This window comes from Sprattus sprattus (assembly GCF_963457725.1).
Source record: "Sprattus sprattus genome assembly, chromosome: 1".
In the NCBI taxonomy this organism is placed as follows: domain Eukaryota; kingdom Metazoa; phylum Chordata; class Actinopteri; order Clupeiformes; family Clupeidae; genus Sprattus; species Sprattus sprattus.
Genome location: NC_137920.1, coordinates 33,086,868 through 33,096,450, shown reverse-complemented (window position 1 = coordinate 33,096,450; position 9,583 = coordinate 33,086,868). Strand labels below are relative to the sequence as shown.

The 9,583-nt window shown below is 48.1% G+C and overlaps 1 protein-coding gene across 1 annotated transcript in view; it reads left to right on the top strand.

Annotated features, from left to right (window-relative positions):
* cacna1ab (calcium channel, voltage-dependent, P/Q type, alpha 1A subunit, b) overlaps positions 1 to 8,927 on the top strand; it is a gene marked incomplete at both ends in the record, with an annotated part of 150,645 nt that extends 141,718 nt beyond the window's left edge. Inside the window, 3 exon segments of the mRNA XM_080837498.1 lie at positions 5,201 to 5,408; positions 6,360 to 6,610; positions 8,139 to 8,927. Coding sequence (XP_080693624.1) covers positions 5,201 to 5,408; positions 6,360 to 6,610; positions 8,139 to 8,927 — 1,248 coding nt within the window.
* Positions 8,928 to 9,583: the final 656 nt, after the last annotated feature.

Genomic DNA, 9,583 nt, shown 5'->3' with positions numbered 1-9,583 from the left:
TGTCTTGTGTTGCACTTGCTTGATGTTTGACTGTGTGAGGACAGTTGTTGAATAAGTTTGTCATAATGTCAAAGTCAGCACATTTCAAGAGATTTCGTTAGTTTTAGCCGCTAGCATATCGTGAGCGATTAGCAATTGATCGGAATGCTACTTTAACAACCAGAGAATTCTCAAGGTGCTTTACAAAGCAATCAAACAGTGTCACAATCAAAGACAGTTGATAATAATTCATCAAAACATAAATCAATGACAGTTAAAGGAAAAAAAGAAGGTAATCAAAATAAAAACAAAAACACCAAAAAGAACCAGACCTTAGTTGAAGGCAGAGATAAATAGGTGACTTTTTAGTTTAGACTTAAAGTCAGTGCGAGAATCTAAGGCCCTTCTCCTCTTCGGGAGGTTATTCCATAGGCGAGACCCTGGATAGGAGAAGGCACGATCTCCCACGTTGGCCAGCTTAGTCCGGGGAACTAAAAGGAGGTTGGCATTTCCAGTGTCCGGGATGAGGATTGAGGGGTGAGGAGGTCCTGGAGATAGGTTGGCGCAGAAGAGTTTATGGCCTTGTGAACTAACAGTAGGACCTTGAATATGATGCGTTGGTTAATTGGAAGCCAATGGAGGGAGTGGAGGACTGGGGTGATATGCTCAGATTTCCGTGTCCAGGCGCAGGGGCGGAGATCCCATTTCATTGTAGGGGGGGACAACAATACATGGTAACATTTCAGAGAGTAATTCCGGGGGGGGGGGAGAGAAACCTTGTGGCTTCAAAATAGGTGGGAAGAACACAGCCAGAGGCACCTGAAAGCTTACAGCCCTGCAATTTCTGCCACGGTAAATGAGCTAGTAACTGTCAATGATAATTAGCTAATGTTAACTAGTTATTAGAATATAGGGGCAGTCGAGTGTTTAGGTTGTGTCAGCTTGGATAGCTGGCTAGTCATTTTCGATTGAAACCTCCCGTTAGCCTTGCCAATGATCTCCAAAACGTTTAGCTAGCTAACATTAGCTAACTATGAGGTAGCATAGCTAAGTTATACTCATTGCAGAATGGACTACTATAGGACAGGCCACGCATGACATTAATCAAGAGAAAATAAATTATGTGATTGGTTTAAATATCCTTGTCTATTTGGGCAATTGGTTTTATCAATGGCACCACTTTCAACTGTCAAAACTATGGAGGATATGTGGTTGATTTAACCTCTAAGGCCAGGTAGGCATAGTAGTTGTATTGTGCTATCACATCATTTTAATTTTCAAAATCTACACTTTATATTCTCTTATATTTTAATGATAATACTGTTAATTAAGTATTGCCTTAAAATGATTATTTACATTTAATTAATTGGAATTCAGCTGTAGGCATATACTTGGAGATCTGTTTCTTAGAGACTAATTGCATCCACAATTTAAGTACTGCAAGCTTGACTTGATTATGCAGTTGTAGACACAACACAGGGGGTCCCTTGAAAGAAAGGAGTTTAATGTGGCTAGAAGATGGACTTTTAAATGTGACTAAACCTAGACTAAAATGTGATGAGACTTTGTCGACTAAAACTAGACTAAAATGTTCTGAGTTTTTGTCGACTAAAACTAGACTAAAACTAAGGAGGATAAAGTGTGACTAAAACTAATATGCCTTTTCGTCTAAAGACTTAGACTAAGTCTAAATCTAAAACAGCTGCCAAAATTAACACTGGATGGAAGTTAGTTCAGCCATAAGAGACAATAGGGTAAGATTATTTAATATATTTAATATTTAATATACTTTTATTTAAATGCCTGTGTGGGATCAATTAAGGTCATTTTTGCCTCTCATCTCTTAACTGACACAGTCCAGCTAGTAACACAGAGACACACTGAAGAAAGTAAAGTTGAGGTGTTGTTAGTGTAATTGTGATAATCTGCCATTTACTCTGGCATTGTTGTACTTGTATGTCAGTCATATATTTATCATATACGCGCTGAATTGAATATGTGTGTGTGCGCGCGCGTGTGTGTGTGTGTGAGTGTGTGAGCATATGCGTGTCTGTGTATGTATGTACAGTATGTATATATTTATGTATGTACGTATGTATGTGCGTGTGTGTGCGTGTGTGTGTGTGTATGTGAGCATATGCGTGTCTGTGTATGTATGTATGTGTGAGTGAGCATGTGCGTGTGTGTGTGTGTGTGTGTTCTCTTCTGTGACTCACTGTGTCTGATGCTGCTCTGTCCCCCAGAGCACACGCTCTCACTCCGCCGCGGTAAGTGTGCTGGCGAGCCTTTCTCTCCATCTTTCCTTCTCTCTCCCTCTCTCTTCCTCTCCTCCTTCATCCCCCCTTCCCTTCTCTCATCCCTTCCTAAATGGCCCTTCACTCCCTCGCCACTTCTCCCTGTCTCTCGACCTATGTTGCTCTAATGCGTGTGTATGCTCTTAATTATAACTGGGTTCTCTCTCTTTCTCCTTTTCTCTCCTTCTCTTTCTCCCTCTCCTCTTTCCTCTCCTTCAATCCCCCCTTATGTGACCAAACATTCCTCCCCACCCCCTTACCTCTTCTCTTCCTCCCAAATGTGTTTGGGTGTCTCTTTGTCCCGCTGCGTCATCATAAACATCCCTTTGTGCTCCCTCGTCCTTCCTGTTTGCCCCCTCTTCCTATGAATCATCCCATCATTCCTTGCTGTCCCTGCCTCTTATGGCTCCCTCTTCCTTTGGTCACCCCATGTGAACCACTAACCTCTCACTTAACCGACCTTCAACTGTTTCGCTCTCCTTCTCTCACACTTTCTCCTTCTATTGCGCTTGTACTTCCCCCCTTTTTTCTTCATCGCTCTGCTTTTCCCGTTCCTTTCTCTCTTTCTCGCTCCATCTTTCCTTTCCTTTCCTTTTCTCTCCCTCACTCTCCCTTACCTCTCTCTCTCCCTCCCTCTCTACCTCTCTTTCCCTTTCTCCCTCTTTCTCCCTCTCTCCCTATCGCCCTTCCTCTCTCCCTCTCTACCTCCCTACCCCTCTTTCCCTCTCTCCCTCCCTCTTTCTCCCTCTCTCCCTCCCTCTCTCTCCCTCCCTCCCTCTCTCTCTCCCTATCGCTCTCCCTCCCTACCTCTCTCTCCCTCTCTCCCTCTCTCTGTCTGCTGTGCTGTGTGTGTGGCGTGTCCATGTGGCTTCATGTGGTTTGTGCGCTGCTCTGCGCCCCGTCTGTGTGCCTGTCCTGCAGCGACGGAGAACCAGGCCGCGCGGAAATAACCTCAGTGTATGTACCCTGTCTCTCGCTCTCTCAATCTCGCTCTCGCTCTCGCTCTCTCTCTCTCTCTCTCTCTCTTTAACCTCAGTGTATGTACTCTGTCTCTCGCTCTCTCTTTCTCGCTCTATCAATCTCTGTCACTTTCTTCCTCTTCTTTCTTCCTTCCATCCTTCTATCCTTTCTTCCGATCACCCACTCTCCCTTTATCTTCGTTCAAGTGTCTTCCGTCTGTAAGTCTTCACGTCCACATCTTCTTTCAACATTCTCTTCCCTTCCTAGTTATCTGTGTTCTTTCATCTATCAATCAATCAATCCATCTATCTATCTATCTCCCTACAAATCTTTTTATCTGCAATATTTCTGTCAGTCAGTCAGTCTCTCTCTCTCTCTCTATCTTTCTCTCTCTCTCTCTGGCCTCCTGTATGTCCCCCAGTCCCCCCCGTCCTCTCGTGTATGTCCTAGCCTGTTATATAAGTTCCAATTCTTTGCTCTTCGTGGTGGGCGATCGGCTGCTACGCTTATTTGTGTCTTGGTTCTGTCTCTTTGGAGTTGGTGCTGAATGACAGAAGCATGAGATACTGGACCGGTCCGCTGGGGAGTGGGGGGTGGGGGGGGGGGGGGTCAAGCAGCGGTGCTTATTTGTGGCTTGGTTCTGGTTTTGTCTCTTTGGAGTTGCAGCTGAATGACAGAAGCATGACATGCTGGACTGGTCTGCTGGGGAGTGGGGAACGGGGGGGTTGGTGGGCTGTGCAAGCAGCGGGGTGGGGGACAAGTTTGTGTCTGTAGTGAGTCCTGGCATGATATCCGTCCCAACGCGCATGACACCCTGTCTACATGCCGGAACAAATGCGATGGCAGGTCTAGCGGAGAGGTTTGCTCTGAAATGAGACTGCCAGTGCCAATGAATGCATTGGAGTGTGTGTGTGTGTATCTGTATGTGTGTGTGTGTGTGTGAGTGTGAGTGTGTGTTTGGTAATACATGTACTATGTGTGTGCATGCATGTGTATTAATAGGATTTTTATAAATGACGTGCAAGCGCAAGAATAGAAGCAAACAAGCACAGATGCATAATTGTGTGTGCATGTGCATATCTGTGTGAGTGTGTGTGTGTGCGTGTGTGTGTGTGTGTGTGTGTGTGTGTGTGTGTGTGTGTGTGTGTGTGTGTGCTAAATAAGCCAGCTCTTCTGGGAATGTGCATGGCTGCTGGCAACTGATGATGTGGGCGGGGGGGGGCTGTGTGTGTCTAAGAGACAGTGGCTGCTGTTAGTATGTTCTTGTTTTTGTGTGTGTGTGTGTGTGTGTGTGTTTGTGTTTGTGTGCGTGTGTGTGTGTGTGAGATAGAGAAAGAGAGTGAGAAAGAGAGAGAGCGTGTGTGTGAGTGTGTGTGTGTGTGTGTGTTTGTATATGTGCCGGTCTGAATCAGAGCTGGTGCATGTTCTATATAGCATGCTGTATAAAGCCAATCTCCCTCCCCTCTCTCTCTCTCTCTCTCTCTGTTTCTCTTCAGCTGGGGAGCATGATAGATGTGTATATCTGCTTGGATTAGGGTGTGGGTGGGGAGACAGTGTTGGGGTGTGGCTGTGACTTGCACACAGATAATAAATGCTTCCTTAGGAGGACACAAACATGACCTCAAGGCCTTCACATCACCTTCACAGACACAGAAACACTACTCACAAAAAAAACACACAAACTGATGATCTGCCACACATTCATACACACACACACACACACACACACACACACACACACACACACAACACACACACACACACACACACACACACACACACACACACACACACACACACATACATACATATAACCATGTACTAAATTAATTTAGAAACTAATACCTTAACCCCTTGTCCACACCTCAACTACCTCAGAAATCACAGAAAGGAAAGAAACCCCTGCCCTTCTTTCTCTCTCTCTCTCTCTCTCTCTCTCTCTCTCTCTGTCTGTCCCCCTCCCACAGACTATCGAAGACACCAGTCCACTGCGGCGCTCAACCTCGTCGCTGGTGCACGGACGCTCGGGCCGAGGCGTGCGTCTGGACGACTACTCGCTGGAGCGCGTGGTGTCGGAGGAGGGCAGCCAGCGGCACAGGCCCCGCCGGAGGGAGCCTGACCGCAGCCACCGCACCTCTGAGAGGTCGCTCACCCGATACACGGACGCCGACACGGGTCAGTTCGTCTGCAGCACTGCCCCTGCAGTGCATTCAAAATGTCCTTGCTTCCGCTCGCATTACATACTCAATACTTATACTTTAATACTATACTTGTGAGTGTATATACTATACTATATACACTCCGTAAGTGTTATACTATAGTTATAGAGTGTATAATCTATACTCTATACATATAGAGTGTATATACTATACTATATACTATATAAACTCTTAAGTGTTATGAAGTACAGTGTAATTGCCTACCAGTGCTTGGATCTCACGTCAGTGCTTTTGAAATACACCCATTAGGTTGCCTGTACGTCACTTTGGATAAAAGATAAATACCAGGCCTTTACCTTTACTTTATACAGTGATACAGCGACTCAAACTGTGAGAGGACTTGCATCATTTGAAATTATTGAATGTATCTACGTTTTGTTTTGTTTTTACCTTTTATAAATATGGGTTGCTCTTTGTCAGGCATATTTCACCACAGTGATTGTGTCTGTCCTGTGCTTCTTTTTTCACTGAAAATGTATCATAAGGAGCAGCACCACAATATTATTGCCATGGCTTCCGTTGGGATAGCGTCTTATCAGCCCATTGATGTTAGTCATAAGTCTGAAGCTGCCTGATGTGGACGAATATATGAGACAATTTCAGCGTTGTGGCGCTGAATGGTTCCCAATCATTTTTACGAAATTTTGTCAGTGGAACTTTTCCTATAGGAACTTTTCTGCTGATGAAATGTTTATATGTTAGTTTACGTGATGTTAGTGATGTTAGTGCCGTTAGTTTTACGTGATGTTAGTGGTGTTAGTGGCGTTAGTGTTGCGTGATGTTAGTGCCGTTAGTGTTACGTGATGTTAGTGGCGTTAGTGTTTCGTGACGTTAGTGATATTAGTGGCGTTAGTGTTGCGTGACATTGGTGATATTAGTGGCGTTAGTGACGGCTTTTCCCCCCAAGGCCTGGGCACAGACCTGAGCACCACCACGCAGTCGGGCGACCTGCCGCCCAAGGAGCGTGAGCGCGAGCGAGGCCGTGCCAAGGACCGCCGGCACCACCATCACCACCACCACCACCATTCCTCCTCCATGGACAAGGAGCGCTACGGCCCGGAGCGCGAGGACTACCCGCATCACCACGGCAACGAGCGCCACGAGCGCCACTGGTCCCGCTCGCCCAGCGAGGGCCGCGATGGCCGCACGCGCCGACAGGTGGGGCCTACCTACAAACACACACACCCAGACATACATACACATACACAAAAACACATGCATGTTGTGAGGGAATGCAATGTAAGCAGATATACAGATGCAATCACACACATGTATGTTCACACACTTACATGCACTTACACACACAGAATGTATGGGTCACACACACTATTTGGATGGTCCCCTGCATCTACAGATGCTCATACTATAAACAACCTATATGATGAAACTCTGACAGTTCATGGTTAAGGTTTGGGTTAGGGGTAGGGGTTGGTTAAGGTTGATGTTCAGTGAACAATAAGAAAGGCTGAACTTGAATGACAACCAACCATCTGTAAAGACTCTATAGGCGTACTATCCAAATAGATAGCTAGATAGATAGATGAATAGATGGATACTTTATTTATCCCGAGGGAAATTTAAGATTTGTGTAAACAAGTTATGCAAAGGTATAGATACATAGATACTCACATAAACTACAGGCACACCAGTCTTACACCCATGTGTAAATCATCCACAATCTTCACTCTCATAATAATAATAATGAAGTTTATATACAATGCCATCGTCAAATATGTCTATACATTTAATCGTCGATTGCTGATTTGCTCATACAGAATGTGTGATGTCATATATTGCATGTACATCACATGTAAGAGATATGCAGTGTCATGTGACACACATACACACACACACACACACACACACACACACACACACACACACAAACGCACACACACACGCACACACACACACAAATTCATCAATCTTCTTGCAGAATGCTTCGTGGAGGTCATGGTGTGAAGGTGGGTGAACGAGTGAAGAGGTAGAAGAATGTAGAGCATCCATAATGTCGATTGACTTCCGCCTCTGAAATGACCTTTCCCAAGTTTCCCTGACCCCTCACTGAAATCCGTCTCTCTCTCTTGTGTTACTCTTTCATTTCCTTCTTTCTTTTTCACTGTGGTGTTCTGTCCATTTTCCACGATGTGACTTGTTGCTTCTCCGTGTCTGCTGGTTTGCCTCATTGCCTATTTGATTTGTTCTGGTTTTTGCTCGACGTGCTCTCTGCTCTTCTCTCTTCTCCCCTCCCCTTTCCTCCCCCTCTTCTTCCCCTGTTCTTCCCCTCTTCTCCTCTTCTCCTGTCATCTCCTCTCCCCCACCTCTTTTGTCTTTTGAACTCATTTGGACTTTCAACCCATTTTTTCTATTGAGTTTTTTCTCTCTCCCTTCTCCCTCTCTCTCTCTCTCTTTCTCTCTCTCTGCCTCTTTTTAAATCGCATTCTCTCTTCCTCATCTCATTCTCTCTTCTCTTCCCTTCCCTTTCACTCTTACTTTGAAATCATGTCATATACTCCTGCTGCTCTGGTTCTATCTCTCCCTCCCTTTCTCTGTCCATCTCTCTCTCTCTCTCTCTCTCTCTCTCTCTCTCTCTCTCTCTCTGGCATTTGTTTGCTCTTGTTTGTTTGTTTGTTTGTTCGGTGGTGCCTTCCGTTTTTTTATTTGCCTTGTTTCAATTTTCGTGTAGGGCAGTAGTTCGGTGAGCGGGAGCCCCGTCCCGTCGACGTCGGGGACCAGCACCCCTCGGCGCGGCCGCCGTCAGCTGCCCCAGACCCCGGCCACACCGCGGCCCCACGTGGCCTACTCGCCGGTGGTGCGCAAGCCAGGGTACGGCTCACCCAGCCACCAACACCCACCGGGGCCGCAGCTACGCTCCCCGTCCCCACGCCACTACTCGCCCCCGCCGGGGCACCCCGACGCCCCCTACAACCGGCCCGGGTCGCGCCATGGCTCCCCCCACCACCACCAACACGGGTCGCCACGCTCACCGCGGCACCACCACCACCACCACCAGGGCGGGCGCTGGACCGGGCCACCCCCGCACCCCCCGCCCCATGAGGACAGCCTGGAGGGGGACGGGCCCTTCTATGAGCCTGACTATGAGTACGAGCGCCACAACGAGCCGCCGGCCTACGAGCAGAGCCTGCAGCAGGGGGGCAACCCGCACCATCACCACCCGCCACCGCCGCAGCAGCAGCCCCGCTCGCCCAGGACTGCCCGACACCACCAACACCACCACGGAGGAAGAGGAGGTGGAGGTCCCCCACCACCCGGGCCACCGGGGCCTCCAGGGCCTCCTGGGCACCCCCACCCACGCCGCGTGCCCAACGGCTACCGCTCCTCCTCGCCCTCCCCGCACCGGCGCGGAAACCCCCACCCGCCCGGAGGCCCCCACCAGCCGCACCCCAACGGCCGCAGGCCCCGTAAGGGCCTCCACGAACCCTACAGCGAGACGGACGAGGACGACTGGTGCTAGTGTTCCCCACAGAAGCCTGAGGAGGAGAGAGAGGAGTGTGGTACAAATGGGGGGGGGCCGGGGGGATGCAGGTTTGGGGTGTTTTGGGGGCATGACGGAAGCCACCTACCCCTATCTGCTACTATTAACCTAAGACACTCCACCCAGCTGGAGGAATAGGGAAGAACAGAAAAAGGCTGGCCTCTTGAACACACGCACACACTATTTTGGGACAGAATGTGTGTGTGTGTGTGTGTGTGTGTGTGTGTGTGTGTGTGAGTGTGTGTGTGTATGTATGTTTGCGTGCATGTATGTTTGTGTACACATGTGTGTGGGACTGTACCCCCAAGTCTCCACACACACACAAACAGGTGACTTGAAAAAGCAGGAAGTGCAGTGGTCAGCAGAACACCCTCCAAGGCCCCCCCCCCCCCACGCTGTCTCCCGTCTTATCTGCCTTTACATCTGCTATTGCTCTCTTGCCGTCTTTGCGGACTACACTTCCCAGAATCCTCGGCATGCACAGGAAGGGCTGGGAGGAGAGAATGACCAAGAGAGCAGCTCCCACGGGAGCAGCAAGGAGCTTTGGAACATCGTTTCAAAGTCTTGACAAATCTTGACTCAAGAAATTCCCTGGAGACTAGTGTAGAGACTTCTGTGCGATTTGTCAGGGTCCC